The sequence below is a fragment of the Trichosurus vulpecula genome, chromosome 2, assembly GCF_011100635.1.
Source record: "Trichosurus vulpecula isolate mTriVul1 chromosome 2, mTriVul1.pri, whole genome shotgun sequence".
Lineage (NCBI taxonomy): Eukaryota > Metazoa > Chordata > Mammalia > Diprotodontia > Phalangeridae > Trichosurus > Trichosurus vulpecula.
This window is the reverse complement of record NC_050574.1, coordinates 40733578-40755862: the sequence shown is the minus strand read 5'-3', so window position 1 is coordinate 40755862 and position 22285 is coordinate 40733578. Positions and strand designations below refer to the sequence as shown.

General features: G+C 46.6%; 1 protein-coding gene across 1 annotated transcript; it reads right to left on the bottom strand.

The window, feature by feature from the left end:
• Positions 1-412: 412 nt before the first annotated feature.
• On the bottom strand, positions 413-21595 carry LOC118836359 (carcinoembryonic antigen-related cell adhesion molecule 8-like). The gene is given in 8 exon segments (XM_036743676.1): positions 413-488; positions 1501-1532; positions 3331-3473; positions 9871-9950; positions 14929-15295; positions 16971-17249; positions 19217-19588; positions 21523-21595. Coding segments are annotated over 8 exon segments (1422 nt in total).
• Positions 21596-22285: the final 690 nt, after the last annotated feature.

Sequence of the window (22285 nt, the reverse complement as noted above, 5' to 3'; positions counted from 1 at the left end):
AAGGAGAAGGAAAGAGTTTTTTTTTTTTTTTTTGCTTTTTGGCAGGGCAATCAGGGTTAAGTGACTTGCCCAAGGTCACACAGCTAGTACATGTGTCAAGCATCTGAGTCTGGATTTGAACTCAGGTCCTTCTGACTCCAGGGCCAGTGCTCTACTCACTGCGCCACCTAGCTGCCCCTGGAAAGAGTTTTCTGAGGTCTACCTTTGCTGGTCAACAGACAGGCTGGGGCAGGCAAGGAGATGATTTAGATTTCTGATGGCAGCGCCTGGTAGTGTTCAGTGGTATCTCCCTGTCTTGCCTTAAAAGGCAGAAATCACTGTTCTAAGATTTCTCCCAGCTTGGACATTTTTGGTTGTAAATCTTCCAACCTTTCCTTCACTGCCCCCACCCCTCAATGCTGACATTCCACGATTATGAATAGGAAGTGGGCATTGGTGGGGGTGCCGTGAAGGAAACATTGGCAGACTTACAACCAAAAATGTCTGAGCTGGGAGAAAGAGCAGAATACAGACATGAGGCCCAGGGGAGGCCCTGGAACAGAGATGGTCAGAGCAAGATGGCCTGGGAGAGCTAGGAAGACTCCCATGAGTGGTAAGCTATGGAAGGGACCATAGGGACCACTGAGTCCTCTCTTTTTTAATTTTTATTTTTTTAATGCTACTGTAGACAAAAATTAGGCCCGCCCACAAAAGCTTGCCCAGAGGCATTAACAGTTGAAATGGCCCCGGATAGGGCACAATAAGGCTGGAAAACTGGAGTCTCATCCATTCTCTGAACGGGCTTGGATCTTCTTCTCTGGCTTCAGCAATTGAGTGCATCTGCGGACTTAGAGACAAAGCACTGTGGCTGGTGACCCAGCTATGGCAGTCACAGAGCAGTAGAGTCCACCATCTCTCTAAAACAAAACAAAACAAAATATAAAACTTGGTTCAGTGATATTGGAAAGAAAGTTTCCTCATTCATAAAATGATGGTAATAGCACCTCTCTCCCAGGGCTGTTGTGAGGATCTAATGAGATAAAAATTGAAAGTGCTTAGCACAGTGCAGGGCACATAATAAGCACTATGTAAATGTTAACTATTATTACTATTAACTATTATCACCAGAATTGCCTACAAACAGGTTCCCCCTCCAGCCCCGCCCCCACTAGCAGCACCAATTTAGAAACTGGACTATGTTAAGTGACTTGCCCAGGGTCACACAGCTGGTAAGTGTCTGAAGTGGGTTTTGAACTCAGGAAGATGAGTCTTCCTGACTCCAGCCCTGGCGCTCTATGTCACCACCTAGTGGCCCTATTTTTCCCTCTCTAGGCTTCTGTGTATTCTGAAAAATAAGGGGTCGGGGAGTGTGGTCACTAAAGCATCTTCCAGTCCTGACAGTTTGGCATCCCAGGCGGGGAAGGACTGGAGAAGCCCACCCACTCCATCCATGGGGCCATTTCCAAAGTCCTGGATGAATCCCACCACGGGCCTCTGGAGTGAAAGACTTCCTGTCCTTACCTTGCTGCAATGACTTCCACAGCATTTCTGATCTGGGGGAGCAAAGAACAAAGTCATGTGTGAGAGACAGATACAGGAGGAGAGATTCCTCCCTTCTTGCTGCAGAAAGCTCTGCCCCACCACCACTCCATCCCCTGCATCTACCTGCCTTTGCAGGAAAGGGGAGCTCACTACCTCCCAAGGCACTCCCCAAGCACCCGCATGCACCAGGCACCATACTGGGCACTAATGGTGTGGAGACAAAATCAAGACCATTCCTGCCCTCAGGGAGCTTAGGGTCTACTTCATTTTGTGGATGGTTCTGAGCATCAGGAAGTCTCTCCTTGCATGAGCCGAAATCTACCTCCTCATAACTCTGCTCCTGGTTCTGTCATCTCAGACAAATCCCTCTTGTACATGATAGCCCTTCAGATAAGCCAGCCACCATGTGTGGGCACCCTCTATTGAGCCTTCTCTTCCCAGACCACCAGTAGGGGCCTTCAGCTTCTCTTCCTGTGGCCTGTCTCTCCTCACCTTAGCCACTGACTCTGGACACTCAGGAATATCGATGTCCTTCCTAAAGTGGGGTGCCCACACTTGTGTGTAACATCCTGGATAGCATCTGAGCAAGGCTAAGGACACAAGAGCTGCCATCTTGCTCCTCCTGGATGCCAGGCTTCTATGATGCCTGATCTCTCCCTGGGCTCGCTGCCCCCATCTTTCTTTTCCTAAGTCCCTGAGCCCTACTCTGTGACCCCATACTCCTGCTCCATTTACTAGCTTTTGTAAGTAAAAGTTGCTTAACAATTGGAGTGGTCCAAAAATAGGAGGTGGTGAGCCTCCTGTCACAACTGTGGGGTCCATGCTCATCTCAACATATTGACTATGTTGTATGTTATGGTAGAGATTCTTTTCATGTATGGGTTGGGCTACGTCACCTCTGATGTCTCTTCCTACCCTCAACTTGGATGATGCTGTGACTCCCAAATCTGTACAGCTAGCCCTGAGTCCTACCCAGAACTCCAGTTCTTGATCTCCAATAGCTCAGCAGGCATCTCCATCTGGACCTCCAATCAGCAACTCAGACTCAGCACGGCTGAGGCAGAGCTACCAGCTGTGCCCCCTGAACATATCCCTCCCTCAGAAATAGAGGAAATGTTAAGGAGAGAGAATATCAGGACTGGGAGGGCCCTTAGAACAGGGAATGTCAGGGCTGGGAGGGCCCTTAGAACAGGGAATGTCAGGGCTGGGAGGGGCCTTAGAACAAAGAATGTCAGAGCTGGGAGGGGCCCTTAGAACAGGAGATGTCAGAGCTGGGAGGTACCTAAAAGTTCTTGCTGATTTTCTGAGCTTTTTCTGACCTATTAGACTAATAATTAAGTGGTCATTATCTGATTTCAACCCTCAATACCAACATACTATACTCTGAACTTCTGTGTGACCTTGGAAGCAGTATGGGGTAATGGAAAAAATGCTGGGCTGGGCAAAAAGAAAGATGTGTATTCCAAACCTAGCTTGGCCTCTGATTCACCATACAGCCTCAGATAACTCATTTCCCCTCTAAATTTCCTGATCCTTAAATGTCTTCCAGCTCTGACATTCTGCAGTTCTATGACCTCTGAATCTCCTGTCACCAGTCACATCTACGCCCACACTCACACCCACCACTCACTCCCAGTGCTTCAGGACCTCTTCCCTGGCCTCTGTGAGCACTCAGCATCACCTCCCCAGTATAGTCATGCACAGGCACATGTTCATGCACAAACACACACACACTCACACATGCCACAACCACCACCCACATTGGACAGAAGACCCTCAGCTCTACTTGAGAAAGGAAACTGTCCATACCTGGGACTTCATGACGCCAACAAAGTAGCCAAGTGTTCCTGTCAGAATCACCCCAACCAGAATGCCCACTGTAATTCCTGCAATACCCCCACTGGGGATGGACCTTCCACGGAGTGCTTGGTTAGTGCCTTGATTAGCAGCTTCTGGACAGAGAGAGGAAGAAGAAGCCAAGATCAAGTCTGGACCATATTAGATGATCCTTATAAGTCATAGAATGTCAGCCCTAGGAAAGACCTTAGAATGGGGAAAGTCAAAGCTGAGAGCTGCTTTGGAACTTGAAATGTCAGAGCTGGGAGGGTCCTTAGAACAAGAAAGGTTAGAGCTTGGAAGGACCTTAGAACAGGGAAGGTCAGAGCTTGGAAGAACCTTAGAACAGGGAAGCTCAGAGCTGGGAGGGGGCCTTAGAATAAGGGATGTCAGAGTTATTGGGGTCAATAAGACACAGATTATCAGATCTGAGAGGGACTGAAGAGACCACATAGTAGGACTTTCTTCTTGAGTGAATAATGTCTTCAGAAGACCATGACTTGCCCAAGATCATAAGAGAAGAAGCAGCAGTGCTTTCAGTCAATTAACAACCACCACCCAGTCAAGCATCTAATCACAGAAACACTTTAGTCAATCACAGGCATCAATTTCAAGGCCAATATAAAAATGGCAAGTGGGAGCCATGGCATAGTGGATAAAGCACGAGTGAAGAAGTCAGGAATACCTGAATTGGTGTTCCCTTTGACCCATACTGTCTCTGTGACACTGTGCAAGCCCCTCATTCTCTCAGTGTTCTAGGCAGCCAAGGCAGAAAGCCACAGAGTGGGTGTCAACCTCTCAGTGAATGTTCCTTAAACCCCATGCAATCATAAGTCTGACTCTTCTCCCAACCCCTAGCTCCCCCATACTTGCCTCCACTAATTGTCTCGCATTCAATACAAAACAAATCTTCCGTGTGTGTGTGTGTGTGTGTGTGTGTGTGTGTGTGTGTTCAAGAAGAAACCAGCAACTTATTCTCAAACCCTGGAGGAATAGCAATGGGGCTGACAGCCCACCAATCCCATATACACATAGGGTGGAGAAGGACCAGCTCCTCCAGGCTCCCTAGAAGGGGCCCATCCCTGACTTCTTCCTTGACCTTGGACAGCTCCATTTTTTTAGATTCAGTGAACAAGGTTGGGTTGCCCTTTGAACATCGATCTTAAAGGCAGAAGGTCTGAGCTGGAAATCCAGGCATTATTTTCTATTTTATCCTTTCCTCATCTCCTCCAGCCATGCCAACCTCCCCCACATCCCTTCCCCTCAACAAAAAAAAGGACTTTGTATTCATTCTGTTTAAACTCATGTCATTGGAACAAGAAGGGACCCTTTGGAGACCATTGAGTCCAACTGACTCATTTTACAGATGAGGAAACGGAGACACCAAGAGGGTAAATGTCTTATTCAGGGTGATGCAGCAATGAAGAATCTAAGGTAGGATTTGAATTCAGGCCTTCCTGACTCCAAGTCTAGTGTTCTATCAACTAAACCACTGGCTCCCTGGCTGCCCCATGAACAAGACCCTTGATCTTTTGGCTCTGGCATTCTCTCTGGCTGTCCCATGCATGGAGCAGTCTCCTTCCTTTGCTCCAACTGCTGACTTCCCCGGATTCCCTCAAGTCTCGACTAAAATCCCTCCTTCTACAGGAAGCCTTCCCCAATCTCTCTTCATTCTAGGCCTTCCCTCTGTTAATTATCTCCTATTAACCCTGCTTTGTATTTTTATTTTGTATTTGTATGTTAAACTAGCTTTGTACATATTTGTTTGCATGTTGTCTCCCCTGGTATATTGTGAGCTCCTTGAGGCCAGGGACTACCTTTTGCCTCTTTTCATAAGACACATAGTAAGCAATTAATAAATATTAACTGACTGACACCAGTCAACCTGACACCAGATTGCCTCATGCTAGAAGTGCTGTCTCCCTCATTAGATTGTAAGATTCTTGAGGATAGGGACTGTTTTGCTCTTTGTCTTTGAATCTCTAGGGCCTGGCATGGTGCCTGGCACATAGTAGGTGCTTAATGAATATTTTTTCTATTGAGTATTTGGTTGGTCCTGTGACCCTAGGGAAGTCATGTAACCCTGACCTCTCAGAGCCTCTGTTTCTATAATGTAGAGCAGAGTATGGAATGATGTGAAATCAGTCTGGAGAGGTAGGCTCGAATCAGATTGTAAAGGGCTGTCAGTGCAAACAGAAGACTTTGTACTTCCACCTAGTGGCAATAGGAAGCCATTGCTGTTTCTCAAGCAATTGTGTGACATATTATGTTTGTGCTTGAGGAATATCAACTATCTAGTACACTACATTGTCTCTTCTGACCTCTTAGAGCCTTGATTTCCTAATCTGGAAGATTCCAGGGTTGGACATTGGCGGACCCTTCCTTGCTGACATTCTCTGGTCCTTTGTCAATATACTAAGAACCTGTGATTTTGGCATCCTGGGGGCCTCTTCTTAGGAACAGATCACAATCCTATTGAACCTTATAGTTTTAAAAAGTTACCTGAGGCTGAGAGAGGTTGACTTTCCCAGGTCACACAGCCAGTAAATACCTGAAGTCTGCCTCACTCCAGGTCCAGTGCTCTCTCTACTGGTTCCAAACTGATTGAAATCTATTTCATGCACCAGAGTCAATTTCTCTCCGAACTCACCCATAAAAGACTACGGACAGTAACAAAACCTAACTGCTTGCTTGATATGCTAAACATACAGCACATGTGGGAGTGAAAGCAGCCTCTGTATGACCCAGTTTTTTTTTTATAGGAGTCACAGGCCTCTATGAGCTGGCATTGACCTAAGACTCCTGCAAGATGCCTGCAGAGGACAAGGCAATGTGCTCTCTCATGGTATCAGCTGATCATCAATTCCCATCATTGTTAAAGAGAGAGTCCTCCCTCAGCCTGGACTCTGGCCCCTGCCACCTCCTCAGACTTTACCCTCAAACCTCTTCCTAGGCTGTCAAATGCCCCTCCTGACAGTCAAGTTCACACCCTATCCATCTCCTTTTCAGCAGCTCCCTCTTCTCTCAGGATACCATGGCATCCCTACACTTTAGTCTGACATTCAAGGCTTCGAGAGTTCAGCCCCATACTCTTCAGATTCAGCCTGAGAGTTCCTCTGCCCTACCCCCAACCTATACTCAGGTGGTTCATGAGATCATAGATCCAGAGCTTAAAGGGCCTTTGAGGCCATCTAGTCCAACCCTGTCATTTTATAGTGGATGAAACAGAGGCTCAGAGAAGCTGAGTCATTTGTGCCAAATCACTCAGAAGGTAAGTGGCAAAGTCATTTTCAAACCTAGATCTTTTGCTTCTGATTTCAACCATCTTCCCGTTGCCCTACCTTCATCATCTTTGCCTAGCTACATCCTTTGAGGCTCAGCACTCATCTCCCCACCTCTGCCAGGAAGCCAACCCTGATGGCTAGCACAGCCCACCAGGCCCTGCCCAGCTGAGGCCTTCCTCATCCAGGCACCCAGGTGAAGGGGCAGGGGCAAGGCTCACCTTTCTATGACTCCACTTTATTTCTCCAAGTAAGCTGTTGGCTCCTTGAGGAAGGGGATGATCAGGATTCTAGCATTTCTGTGTGTCCCATCGTGGCCTGGATGTGATACAAAGGGCACATCTAACGTCATCTCATTTTTGATAGGTTTGCTAAACTGGTGGTCCTGGGGAAGGCCAGTGAGACTGGGGTTTTCCCCATTTTCTGGGGCCTGGACCCCTTGGGCAGCCAGTCTAGTGAAGCCTCCTTCTCTGAATCATGCTTTTGGAGCATGATCTAAAATCCATTGGATTCACAAGAAATCAATTCTACTGAAATACAGTTACCAAAAAAAGATTTTTTTAAATCCAAGTTCATAGACCCCAGGTTGTTCCAGAAGGGGCTTACATAGACTTGCAACACTATTGGTAGCCTCTCATATTCTTCTTGCATTGGGGATGGACACCAGACCATAATATAATTAGATAGGTTCTTTGACAACAGACCAAGGACCAGTGATGTCATCAGCCTGGAGCTCTCTTCACAAGCACAGATCACAGTCTTACTAGACTTGTAAATTTAAAGAGTTACATGATTCTCAGAGAGGTTAAATGACTTTCTTAGGGTCACCCAGCTAGTTATTTGAAGTCGGGTTGGATAGTGGGACTCAGAAGTCAAGAGGTCTCCCGTGGGGGGCCCTGGATCTGTCCTAGCCCTGGCTTCTTTAATCCCTTTATCAATGAGTTGGACACAAGTGTTGATATCTAATTTGCAGACAACACAAAGCTGGGAGGGACAATGAGCCCTCAGGATGGATGAGCAGGATCCAAAAAGATTTTGGCTATCAAGAGCTTCAGGCTTTTGGAAGATGAGATGAGGAAGAACAGACCTGACATTTCATCAGCACAGGGAGGTCCAAAGTGAGGAAGCTTGCCCTGCCAAAGCAGCTCAGTGCCCTGTGTGCCTTAGAGTTACCTAGAATGCTGAGACATCAAGGGACTCAGTCAGAGTCACACCCAGCCACCCTGCATCACAGAAATCGAACCCAGATCACCTCAACTCCAACACCAGCTCTGCTCCCTATACACTGCAGGCTTCTAACAACAGCAGAGCCCAATCAGGCGAAATCTGACAATAAGTGGAAAGTCTTACAATGGGGTTCAAGGGTAGGAGAGGCAAGGTCTTAAAGCACTTACAGCTATAGAGCTGAAGGGGGCCACTAGGTGGCGCCATAGCGCATGGAGCCCCAGGCCTAGAGTCAGGAAGCTTCATCTTCCCAAGTTCAAATCTGGCCTCAGACACTTACCAGCTGTGTGACCCTGGTCAAGTCACTTCACCTCGTTTGCCTCAGTTTCCTTGTCTGCAAAATGAGCTGGAGAAGGAAATGGCACTCCAGTATCTCTGCCAAGAAAACTCCAAACAAGGTCACAAAGAGTCAGACAGGGCTGAACATCAACAGAGCTGGAATGGACCTTCAAGGCCAATGTCATTATTTAGTGATGATAAAACTGAGGCCCAGAGAAGTTCAGGGATTTCCTCAGGGTCACACAGTGAGGTATCCAAGGTTGGATTTGAACCAAGTTCTTCCTTGCTCCAACCTCCATACTTTATCCCCGATGCTGCCTCTCCTTGCCAAAGATCCGTTTGTCTGAAAATGATCTGAGAGTTTCAGTGGACTTCAAGTGGCATGAATCAAGTGTGATAGGGTAGTCAAAAAGCCAGCTAGTTCGTTCTCAGGCTGCATCAAGAGGGGCTCTGGGAATAAAGAGGTAACCATCACACCATACTGTCCTCATCAGGTCTCCTGAGAGGTACTGGGTTCAGTTCTAGACAATGCAGTTTCAGGATACTGATGACCAGAAAAGGGGGGAGCAATGAGGATATGAGGATGAGTTAAAGAAACTGGGAGTATTTCACTCAGAGAAGGCAAAGAACCTGGGAGCCAACTTCAAGGATAGGCAGGAGTGATTCACCTTGTCTGCTGGGTCCCAGAGGACATAACCAGGATCATTGCAGGGGAAGATACAGAGAGGCCAACTGAGGCAGGCAGGATGCCAGGAAAAAATTTCCTTGTGGTTAGAACTGTCCCAAAGTGTATGGAGCCACCCCCTTGGGAGCTAGCACCTCCTCCTCTGCCCAGCAGAGGTGGGAGGAGCACTTGCTATAGTGGAGATTCCTTTACTGGAAGCCAGTTAGGCTTGAGAGTCACTGGGGTCCCTTCCAACTCTGAGGTTCTTCATTTATACTATATATGTACATCTTGTGTATATGATTTTTTGCAGGCTATCTTCCTCATTAGAGTATAATCTCTTTGAAGGGAGGGACTGTGTTTTGCCCTTTCTCTGCAACTGAAGCCTTTAAGACAGTGCCTGGTATATGTTGTTCTGTCATTTTTCAGTCATTTCCAACTCTTTGTGACTCCATTTGAGATTTTGTTGGCAAAGATACTGGAGTGGTTTACCGTTTCCTTCTCCAGCTCGTTTTACAGATAAGAAAACTGAGCCATATAGGGTTAAGTGACTTGCCCAGAGTCATACACCTAGTAAGTGTCTAAGGCTGGATTTGAACTCAGGTCTTCCTGAATCCAGGGCCAGGAATCTCCACTGTGCCACAAGGACTTAATAAGTAATTCTTGAGTGACTGATTCTGAGACCATTCTTCTAATACCTAGATGAGGAAACTGAGTCCCAGGAACTCAGTTGCCCAAAGTTACACAGCTAGTTTATATCATTCTCTTGACATCAAGACACTAGTGGGTCTCTTCTTGCCTACCACACTGTCCCTAAGTAGCCACTGGCTGGGATGGACAGATATCTGTCTGCAGGGTCCACTGCAACCCAGGTCAAGGAAGCTCAGTCCATGGAAGTCACAAGACCCCAAGTAGATCCTACAGCTGGATCTCTGAAAGGAGCTCCAGCCTCAAGGAAAAGCTAGAGTTGGCCATGCTGTTTGAGGTTTGGAGGAGGTGAATTCTGAATAAAGGAATCTGGAATTTCTCTAATAAACAGAATGAACCAAACCAAATTTCACATACCTGACACCTGGATCCTTGCCCAGGCTGTGCTTCGGTGATGGGTGATAGTGTTGAAGGCCTCGCAGGTGTACATGCCTGCACTGGCCAGGGAGACATCAGGAAGGAAGAGATGTTGAGTGGATGTTCCTTCCAGCTCACGATCCTATGATTTTTCTTCCAGTTTGAAGTTCTCTATTTTCTATATTCTCTACTCTGTTCTTTTCTGTTTTAAAAACCCAATCTCTAATTTGGTTTACTGATTGAAAGAAAATGAGGCATAGACATATGGAGAATGTCCAGGAAAATCCAGAAAATTGGATCTCTCAGAAGCCAGGCAAGAATTGGTGGCTATGAGAGAGGAACAGGAGGGACCATCCAATTCAACTGTGTTAGAGGAACAAGAAATCATTTCCACTCTCTGTGCTCATATCCTCTGCAAACAGACTTCCTTGCTCATAACACATGGGAAAGTGGGCGTCACATGTAGCCTTTCCTCTGTCTTTAGGTATCCACTATATCACCACCACCACCATAACCTTCATCCTCATCACCACCATCATCATCATCAATTCCACAACCATAATCATCATCGCTATCATCATTAACACTGTTGCCACCATCATTAGCTTCATCATCACCTCTATCATCATCAATCATCTTTCAGTTGGAAATTTGAATCAGCTGATCAGATAATTCCCAGAGTACTGCCTAAGTGGTCTCCCAGCCCTAATTTTGCGATCAATTACCTTACCATCTCTCAGTTCTTCCACATTCCTTTGCATTATCCTTACTTTTATATTTCTGTTTCTAACCCCTTAAGTTTCCAGTTCCAAGAAGTCCCAGAACTTTTTGAGCATCTGATACTCCATCTGGTCAACAGGATGGGGAGCTGAGAGCACCAGTGGTTGCCTCTGACCTCCATTCCCCCCTCAACTCCACACAGCTCTACATAGCATCCTTTTCTCTGGCTCCATGCATCATCTACACATCCCACAAAGAACTAGATTTCTCAGGGAGTGGAGCCAAGATGGCAGCTGGAAAGCAGGGACTTGCTTAAGCTCTCCCCCAGGTCCCTCCAAACACCTGTAAAAAGTGGCTCTGAACAAATTCTAGAGCTGCAGAAGCCACAAAATAGCAGAGGGAAGCAGGGCTCCAGCCCAGGAAAGCCTGGACGATCACTGGGAAGGGTCTATCACATGGAGCTGGGAGTGGAGTGGAGCACAGTCCAGTGTGGGCTGCACCAGGATCAACCAGACTAGGAGCCACATGGAACAGGCCATAGCGCCCTGAATCAATGAGCTGTGGCAGTTACCAGACTCCTCAACTCACAAATTCCAAAGACAACAGAGCAAGTTAGTGGGGAAAATTGCTAGATCAGAGTGAAAGGAGTGCACGGTCAGCCCCAGCCCTGGGGACATGGAAGTGGTGCAGCTCTGAGGCTGCTTCCAGAGCTCTAGCTACAGTTGCTTCTGGCCCCAGACCCACCCAGTGGGAGGAATTAAGCAGCAGATCAGAGCAGAAGTGCAGAGCCTGCTTGGATCTGGGTCACAGTCCAGGTTGCCAGTTCTTGGCGGAGAAGAAGTGCTGGTGTGCCAGAGCTTGCTGTGTAGAAGTAGCTCTGAAAACAGTAGTGCAGCCCCTAAAGCTTGGGACAAAGCACTCTCTACTCTACAAGCAGTCATACCTTGACAAAAAGCTCAAGCGTCAAGTAGTTGGCTGGGAACATGAACAGGCAGTGAAAACAGACTCAGATTCAGACTCAGACTTTGGAATCTTTCTTTGGTGACAAAGAAGATCAAAACATATAGCCAGAAGAAGTCAACAAAGTCAAAGAGCCTACAACAAAAGCCTCCAAGAAAAACATGAATTGGCCTGAGGCCATGGAAGAGCTCAAAAAGGATTTGGAAAAGCAAGTAAGAGAAGTAGAGGAAAAATTGGGAAGAGAAGTGAGAGTGATGCAAGAAAACCATGAAAAACAAGTCAACAATTTGCTAAAGGAGACCCAAAAAAATACTGAAGAAAATAACACCTTAAAAAATAGACTAACTCAAATGGCAAAAGAGCTCCAGAAAGCCGATGAGGAGAAGAATGCCTTGAAAGGCAGAATTAGCCAAATCGAAAAGGAGGTCCAAAATCCCACTGAAGAAAATACCACCTTAAAAATTAGATTGGAGCAAGTGGAAGCTAGTGACTTTATGAGAAATCAACATATTATAAAACAGAACCAAAGGAATGAAAAAGTGGAAGACAATATGAAATATCTCATTGGAAAAACCACTGACCTGGAGAATAGATCCAGGAGAGATAATTTAAAAATTATTGGTCTACCTGAAAGCCATGATCAAAAAAGAGCCTAGACATCATCTTTCAAGAAATTATCAAGGAAAATTGCCCTGATATTCTGGAGCCGGAGGGTAAAATAGAAATTGAAAGAATCCACTGATCACCTCTTTAAAAAGATCCCCAAAAGAAAACTCCTAGGAATATTGTCGCCAAATTCCAGAATTCACAAATCAAGGAGAAAATACTGCAAGTAGCCAGAAACAATTTGAGTATTGTGGAAACACAGTCAGGGTAACACAAGATCTAGCAGCTTCCACATTAAGGGATCAAAGGGCTTGGAATATGATATTCCAGAGGTCAAAGGAGTTAGGATTAAAACCAAGAATCACCTACCCAGCAAAATTGAGTATCATGCTCCAAGGCAAAATATGGATTTTCAACAAAATGAGGACTTTCAAGCTTTCTCGGTGAAAGGACCACAGCTGAATGGAAAATTTGACTTTCAAACACAAGAATCAAAAGAAACATGAAAAAGTAAACAAGAAAGAGAAATCATAAGGGACTTACTAAAGTTGAACTGTTTTGTTTACATTCCTACATGGAAAGATGATGTGTGTAATTCATGAGACTTTTCTCAGTATTAGGGTAATCGAAGGGAATATACATATACATAGACAGAGAGCACAGGGTGAGTTCAATATGAAGGGATGATATCTAAAAAAATAAAGTCAAATTAAGAGATGAGAGAAGAATCTATTGAGAGAAGGAGAAAGAGAGAGATAGAATGGGGTAAATTATCTCACAGAAAAGTGGCAAGAAAAAGCAGTTCATTGGAAGGGAAGAGGGGGCAGGTGAAGGGGGAATGAGTGAATCTTCCTTTCGTCAGATTTGACTTGAGGAGGGAATAACATACACACTCAATTTGGTATCTTACCCCACATGAAAGTAGGGGGGAAGGGGATAAAAAAGGGAGGACAATAGAAGGGAGGGCAGATGGAGGAAGAAGTAATAAAAAGCAAACACTTTTTAAAAAGGACAGGGTCAAGGGAGAAAAATCGAATGAAGGGGGACAGGATAGGAGGGAGGGAAATATAGTTAGTCTTTCACAACCTGACTATTTATGGGAGTGTTTTGCATAATGATACACGTGTGGAGATGGATGATGGACAACCTGAACAGCTAAGCTGAGGGCTTTCTACTTTATCCAGTGAGCAATGGGGAGCCATTCAAAGTTCTTGAGTGATGTGATCAGACCTAAGCTTACTTTTATTTTTACTGAAGATTACTTTTAGCAACTGTGTGACCTCATCACTCGACAGAAGTGGCTCTCTTCAAAGCCCTCAATAATCTGCCTCATCACTCCCACAGGGTTGGTCTCTGTTAGCCATACTCTCCTCCTGGATCCTCTCTCCTCCAGGGTTTCTTAGTCCTCTTCCCTCCTGATTCACCTCCCACCTGACTGATCACTCCTCAGTTTGCTTGGGTGGATCATTATCTGTCTCCTGCCTCATTAGCATCAGGGTTCCTTAGGGCACTCTCCAGGGTCCTCTGGTCTCTATATGCTCTGTTTCTCTCTCCATGACTATCTGTTTCTGCCTGCCTTTCTGTCTCTCTCTGTGTGTCTCTTTCTCTATCCCTGTCTCTGTGTCTCTGTCTCTGTTTCTGTCTCTCTGTCTCTCTCTGTCTATCTCCATCTGTCTCTGTCTCTGTCTGTGTGTGTGTGTCTGCCTGTCTGTCTTTCTCTCTCTCTCTCTCTCTCTTCTCTGTGTCTGAGTGCCTCTTAGAAACCTTGCTTTCCCTCAGGACTCAGCTCAAATCCCACCTTCTACAGGAGGCCTTTTCTACCTACCCATCCCACTCTTCTAGTATCTCAGTGGATAGAGCACTGGACCTGGAGTCAGGGAAGACCTGAGTTCCTGTCTGGCCTTAAACACTTCCTAGCTATGTGACCCCGGATAAGTCACTTAACCTTGTTTGCCTCAGTTTCCTCATCTGTCAAATGAGCTGGAGAAGGAAATGGCAAACCCCTCCAGGATCTCTGCCAAGAAAAATCCAAATGTGGTCATGAAGTCAGACAAGACTGAAACAACTGAACAACAACAGAAGCAGCTAGGTGTCTCAGTGGATAGAGCACTGGACCTGGAATCAGGAATTGGCAGAGATACTTGAGTGGTTTGCCATTTCCTTCTCCAGTTAATTTTACAGATGAGGAAACTGAGGCCAACAGGGTTAAGTGACTTGCCCGGGGTTACACAGCTAGGATGTATCTGAACCTGGATTTGAACTCAAGTCTTCCTGACTCTGAGGCTGGCATTCTATCCCATTGATCCATCTACCTGTCCCATTCATAAGTGAATGAGTAAGTGAGTGAAAAGCATTTCTCCAGGCTTACTAAGGACCAAGCACTTGAGTACAAAAGAGAAAATTGGCCCTGCCCTTAAGGAGCCAATATTGTAGTGGAGGAGACAATACAAAAGGGAATTCTGTCCAGGTTGGGTGATGTTGGTTGGGGAAATCACAGGGAAGGTGAGTAGAACTATAAGAGAGAAGAGTGAGAAGCTTGACTGGCCCAAGTCATAGAGGTGGGAAGCTGGCAGCACCAGGATCTTCTGACTTCAAACCCAGCATTCCCCCTCAATCAACAGTTATTAAGCATCTACCACATGCCAGGCCCTGAGCTAAGCTCTGAAGTGAAGGAAATCATAGGCAGCCTAGTCAGCACATGGGAGAGATGGCTAACACTCTCAATAACAGCTCGAATAAGATAATGCAAGTAGAGCATCTGGCAAACCTTACCACACTGTATAAATGGCAGCCAGCATCATTATTAGTCCCCGGTCCAACACGGGTAATGTCAGACTCTGTGACCTGATGATGAGAGTTGGGAGCTCTGAGGCCCACTCACCAGAAACAGAGATTTCCACGTCCGCTGTGCTGTGGCGTCCTGAGAGGGCATTTGATGCCTCACAGGTGTACAGACCCGAGTTATCCAAAGAGACAGCAGCAATGGAGAATTGTTGGCCAGAAGGCCCTGTGGTGCCATTGAAAATCCATCCATATTGGGCAGCTGGGTTTAAGGTAGCAAAGCAGGAAAGGGTGAGCTGGGATCCAATAAAGATGGCATCTGGTTCCGTGGTGGTTACTGTGGGGGCATCAGGGCCATCTGGAATGAAAACCCTTTGGAGTGAGATCAGAGATGATGAGGGAGAAAACTTCCTGACGTTTGACCTGTGACCTGAAAGCATCTTTGTCAAAGCAGATCTAGCCTGCCTGGACTATGAGATACCTCAGATTTAACTTCATGCGCAGAAATTTAGAAGGGATCTAAGAAAATAGAACCCACAGTATCAGAGATGGGAGAGGCCTCAGAACCAAAATGCCAAAGCTGAAAGGATCTTTAAAATAAAATGTCAAAGCTGGGAGCGACCTTAGGCCAGAGAACATGGAACTTTGGAGCAAAAAGGAACCTTAGAACAAAATTCTAGAGTTTGAGGGGCCCTTGGAATACAGAATGTCAGGGCTAGGGGAGGGGCCTTTAAAATGTAGAACATGGAATCTCAGAGCTGGAAGAGTCTCTGAAATATAAAAACGTAAATGTTAGATCTGGAAGGAATTTAAGAACATAGACTATCAGAAATGAAAGGTCCCCTAGAACATAGAATGTGGAATGTCAGAGCTGGGAGGGATCTTAGGACATATGGATAAGAATAGCAACCCTGAGGACCTGTGATTTCATTGGCAAAAGGAACTTGTAGATGAGAAATTCCCTCTACCAATGCAGACTGGCAACTTCTTTGTAACCTAGAGTCTCAGAGGGTGGCATAAAATATTGAAAGTTTAAGTGACCTTCCCAGGGCTACACAGTCTATATTGTCAAAGGCAGGGCTTGAACTTACTCCTCTTGGATCCAAGGCTGGCCTTCTATATGTTACGCCATGTGCTCCGCCAAACACAAGAGTGTTGAAAGTTAATACTTAAAGGTCATCTAAATTCCAACCCATTCATTTTACAGAAAGGAAAACTGAGCCCCACAGAAACAGAGACTCATCCCAAGGTCATGTAAGGAACTGACTGTCCCTGGGACTTCGGCTAAGGTCTGATGATGCACGCTTCCACCCATGACCCTGGTTAGATACCATGTGAAGTATCTGGTGGTCCTATTCTGGCAACCACATTTGAGCAAAGACTTGGACTAAATGGAGCATGTCCAGAGGACCATGGTAAGCATGAGCAAGGACTTGAAGCCAGGCCCTTAGGGGAGTGGTGGAAGGAGTTGGGGTGTTGGTCCTGGAGAAGAGAAGGTTCAGACTAGCGAGATGGGCTGAAATCTTTGTTCTAAGAGTAGGAGCAAGACTATATTTGTCCTGCTTGGCCATAGAGAGACTGTGGGACTGGAGAGGGATGGACACATCTACACAGAAGCTAATTTTGGCTTGATATAAGGGAGAGTGTCCAGAGCTCCCCCAAAGAAGAATGGGCTGCCTCAACAGGTAATGAGTCCATCACTGAACATATTTAAGCAAAGGCCATTTGGACACTGCTCAAGGATGCTTGAGAAGGGATTTAACTAATTGACTTCTTGGACCCCATCTGAGTCTGACATCCTGTGACTTAGATTATGGACAGGTAGTGAGTCCTCTGTCCATGGAAGTCATCAAGGGGCTAGATGACACTTGTTGGAGATGCTACAGAGGGGATTCCTGTTCCAGTGTGTGTGGGATTATAGATGACCTCTGGGGTCCCTTCCAAAAATTCTAGGAGTTCTACATATTCCTTGACTTGCATATCAAACCAGTCAGGGACAACCTTCAGTCTCAATGGGAAGAGGGATTACTCACAAGTGACATCCAGGAGAAATGGGCTGCTGATGCTGGTGGTGACTGGATTCTTGACTTCACACTGATAGGGCCCCCCATGATCTCGGGTCACCCTGGGGATAGTGAGACTCCTCTGATCAGACGACAGCTCTGCCTGGCTGCCACCCAGAAAGAGTTCTTTGTTAATGTACCATTGTATAATTGCATCCTTGCCTGGAGTGATGCAGCTCAGGGTCACAGAGTCCATATTCTCTACCGGTGCTGAATTGTTGGCCATTACACTGGGTTGGGTCAGATTCTCTGTGAGGGGAAAAAAGAGAGAGCAGGAGGGCAGAGACTGATGAACAAAGAATCACAGGACATCAGGACTGGGAGGAAATTTAGAACATGGAATGTCAGAGCTGGAATGGGACTTGGAACACAGGACATGGGGTGTCAAACCTAAGAGAAATCTTGGAACATGGAATATCAGAGGTAGGAAGCCCATTAGAACCTGGAATGTTAATACCAAAAGGGGACTTAGAAATAGAACACAGGGAGTCAGAGAAACCTTAGAATATGGATTGTCAAATTTGAAAGGGACCTTAGAACATAGAACATTGGGTGTCAGATCTGGGAGAAACCTTAGGTGAGGGATGGAAAGGAACTTAGAACAAAGAAAACAGAATGTCTTATCCTTAGAACCTAGAACTACAGAACTGTGAGGCTTCTTAAGAGCTGGAAGCTCCTTGATACGCAGAATTTCTGGACTAGAGAGAATCTGTAAAATGATCTGGAGAAAAAATTAGCAAACCACACTCCAGTATCTTTGCCAAGAAAACCTCAAATGGGGTCATGAAGAGTTGGGCATGACTGAACAAATGAAGTGACTTCCTAACTCCAGACCCTGGACCTTCCTGTCCTCAAGGTATTCACACTCATGTCCAGCCATCAACTGTATATCTGTATATGTGTGTGTGTGTGTTTATAACATATGTAAATCGGAACATGTAAGAGAAATACAGAGTAAGCTAGAAGAACCCTAGAGTGGATGCCCAGGGAGTGACACAGATGCAACTGGAGGAGCTCAGAGAGTGACTGACCCTTGTGGGTCAGAGACGGTTCCCTGAAGGAAGGTTTGGCTCAGCTGAGAGGATAAAGGATCACTCAATTATGTTCCCAGAAGGATGTGAGAGGCTACAGCGGGATCTCTCCCCCAAAGCCTCCCTCTTTCTTGTGATGTCCCTGTTTCTGCAAGGTCCATCACTCACTCCATCCCTTGTGTTCCCAACTTTGGGGGGATGTAGGACCCTTCTCTCCTCTGGCCAATCACTTACCAGGACCATCTTCACAGCATCTCTAGGAGCTGTGTCCTTCTCTCAAATCTTGCACCAACCACCCAAGTACAGACCCTTATTGCCACCTGGACAGATGGGACAGTCTTCCCCACCTTCAGTCCATACCCTACACTCTGCTATACTGATCTGACTCATCTGGTCACATCCCTCCTCTGCTGAAGACCTATCATGGCTCCCTATTTCCCCCCAAGTAAAGTTCAAATGCCTCTGCCCAGAGCTCAAGAAAGAGCTCTGCCCAGTCTAGGAACCTATATCATCCCCCTGCAGGGAACTGTGTTCCAGCCAAACTAGGCTCCCTCCGCCTGCTTACTCATTCCTTGAGTCTAGAATGCCCCTCTTTGCCTGTTCACTTCCTAACCATTACTTAAAGCCCTATTCATGTGACACTTCCTCCAGGCAGCCTTCTCTGATATCCCCATTGGGAATGACATTCTCCTGTACACCTCTCACAGCCCCTTGTTTTACACTTGTCTGATGTTTATCACCCAGTGTCCCAAAAGTTTTAGTGTCATTTTAAGCAATAATATTTGCATTTGTACATCTTGCGCTTCTCTGCATGTCTTAGCTCACGACTAGACTGTAAGCCTCAGAGGGCAGGGATCATGCCTTACACCTAAACTTTGTGTCTTCCTCAGACCCTAACATAGCATGACACAACACAACACAACATAACATAACATAATATAACACAACACAACATAACACAACACATTAGAACATAACAACCCTACCATAAATGACTATAGAATCCATTAAGTAAGTAAAGTTTCCTTTCCCATTCCAAGGAGCGAGTCAGAGCCCAGGACCCTTCTTTCCCTCCACTTCAATCCCACTCGCCAGATAAGAGAGCCCTCTAATAAGACAGAAACATGGTGACGGATGGCAGGTGGACAGCCCTGAGTAGGAGAGAGGCTGGCAAGGGCCACCTACCATAGACAGGCACGTAGATGCTAAACACCTTGCTCAACACGGTGCCTGACAGAATGAGGAGCTTGCGAAGAGTGTAGGTCCCAGAATCATTGACTCGGGCGCTGGAAATATACAGGGAGCCATCTGCTCCTGCCGTCTCTCGCCCAGTGTGTGCCTGCCCCGTTGACTGGGTGCCAGAGATGACTACGAAAGTGAGGATCTGCTAAGCCAGGTCTGTTTCACTCCCTCGGAACCAGTTGAAGGACATGAGATCCTCTTCTATCAAGCCCTGGACCAAGAGGGTGATGTTTTCCCCTTCCATGGGTTGGGACGGGACGGGGGTGATGGTCAGTTGGCCAGGTGTCAGCTGGAGCTGAGAACTTAGAAAGAATGCTGGGGTGTCCGAAGGAAGAGTTGGAAGGGATGAAAGGGAGAGGGGAGGAGATGGTTAGAATTAGGATGTGGACTGGGACAAGCACTATCTGCATCCCCTCCCTCTCTGCTCAAGAACCTTCCATGGTTCCCTTCTGCCATCAGGTTAACATCCACCCCCACCCCCATTAGGCATTGAGGTCCTCCATGGGCTGACCTTTCCAAATTTATTCCTCATTTATTCTTTTATATTCACTGAGGGCCTCAAGCAGACTCTCTTCATTTCATCCTTCTTATCTCCGAGCCTTTGCTTACTGGAGGATGCCAGATGGAGCCATGCTCACATCATCTACCATTTCCTCTTCTCCCAAATTCCTACCCCAGCCCTGTACCAGTAATTCATATAAATGCAATGCTTTAGTTTTTAGAAAATTATTTCCTCCCTAAGGCTGGGTAAAGTCAGTAGGACAAAGGCTGTTATCACAGAAGCAGGAAACTGGGGTTCAAAGCAGGTCAGGGACTTGCCCGTGGTCATTTAGCTAATAAGAAGAATCCAGATCATCAGATGATGCACTCAGTGAATTCATGGTACGGTGGAAAGAACACTAGCTTTGGATCCAGAGGACTGGGTTCAAATCCTGCTGCTTGTGCTTACTAAGCAGGTAACCCTACACAAGCCACATCATCACTGTGGGTCTCACTTCCCCCTCTGCAAAATGAAAACCCTTCCAGTTCTGCATCTGGGATCCTTCATGCTTCCCCCAGATGGGTCTCCTCTGGGATGCCCCCCATGAATGCTCCTCTCCTTCCTTTGAGCTTCCATCACACTCAGCAGCAACCATACACAAATTCTCCTGTGTCCTTGACCTTTGAAGGAACATTCCCCATCCCCCTAGGAGGAGGCTACTGTATTAGGAGGGCAGAGTTTATAATCTCAAAGAGGATCATAAACATGTCTGAAAGGTTTGGAACCGCCGGATATAAGAAACTCTCAAAGTAGAAGGCAGAAGAATCAAAACACATATTTAGGCTCCACAGTAACCAACCCATGAACCAGCAACCCCATTTTGATATATTGATCAAAAGCTTCCAGGCCCAATAAGTATGCCTTGAAAGAGTAACCAGGAGGCTACAGAGAAGCATGATTGCGTAAAGCAAAATCATGCTTCCCCCTCTATGGTAAAAAGATTACCCACTGGCCTGAAGTCTTTGTTCAGCTTCCTCCCGTAGGTCAGCTCTGCTACTGGCAGCTCCTGCTTCAGCTGTGGCTGTGGCTGTGGCTGTGGCTGTGGCTGTGGCTGTGGCTGTGGCTGTGGCTGTGGCTGTGGCTGTGGCTGTAGCAGCCTCTGGCTCCAACGGGAGCTGCTTTTAACCATCCAGCTTCTGCGGGGGTGTAAGGTACGCCGGGGAAAGCACAGGTTCTTTCAATCTGCTTAAGCAAGGTGAAGGGGTTGACCAGGAAAGCACAGGTTCTTTCCATCAGCTTAAGCAAGGGAAGCAAGGTGAAGGGGCCGACAAGCTTACTCCAGTCCAACATACAAACAGCATTCAGTTCAGGGGAAAAAGCCAAACTAGTCAAGGCCACACTTGTTGACTAAGTGCTAAGGAGCCCATTTTTGGTTGCCAACACAGCTACAGGGAATCAGGGCTATGCCCAGACACCCCTACCTTCACAGCAGCTGAACCTTCTCTCTCTTTCACCCCTGACTCTTGGGGTGAAGCTGAGGGATTATGTGGGATGGAAAGGAGCCTTAGAAATCTCTAAGTTCTCCTCCTTTTACACTGAGTGGGGTGGGGGGTGGGACTGAGATCCAGAAAAGGGAAGTGAGCTGCCCCAGGTCCCAAAGCTATTGCACAGCAAAGCAGGGACTGAACTGTCTTCTGGCTCCAATCCAACCCTGCCATACCAAGCCTTTCTGCCATCCTAGAGGACAATGGGTCTTGAATCCCCTTACCTGTGAGCAAAAGCCCTTTCCAGGGCCCATTCCTCGGAAAGGCTCCCAAAGAAAGCCCCGTGTGTTGGTTCATCCTGGTTCCAGCAACCCCTGAGATCTGTCTTCCTTCCCTTCTCAAAGCCCTCATCTGCAGAAAAGGAACAGGACCATAAAGAACATGGGTGGCCTTGAGCCCAGGGCCCTCCCTCTCTCAATTCCCCAGCCACTGAAAGCTTGTGGTAGCCCCAAGGTCATGGAAAAAGGGCATTCCCTCCCTGGGGCCTGGGCCCCACTGTGGGCTCTCACCAGACCAGGACCATGAGCTGATGGATCCTGGCACCAAGTCCAGAACACGAGAAAGAGGAGGTGACTGACTGTCACCCAGCTGGGGTTGTTACTGCCAGCTCATCAAAGGCTCTGGTCCGTGTCATGTCAGAACAAGTACCCTTTGATTTTCTAGGCTTATCCTGGATTCTCCATAACCCTTCTGCCAAGAAATATTCTCAGCCATCATTCTTAGCACTAGAAAGTTGGACTTAGCCTACTTTTCTGTATTATAGATAGAAAACCCGAGGTTTTGAAGAGATCCATCACAGTAACCATCCCTCCTGCTTCTCTAGTTTGCAAAAGTTCTCAGATCTGCCATGCCCTTCACCTGACTGAGAGGGTGAGAATATGATCATTCCCATTTTACAGATGTCGAACTGAGGATCAGATAAAGGAAATGCTTTGCCCAACATCACGCAGCAAGCTAGAACCCTGGAGTCCTGGTTCTCTCATCACT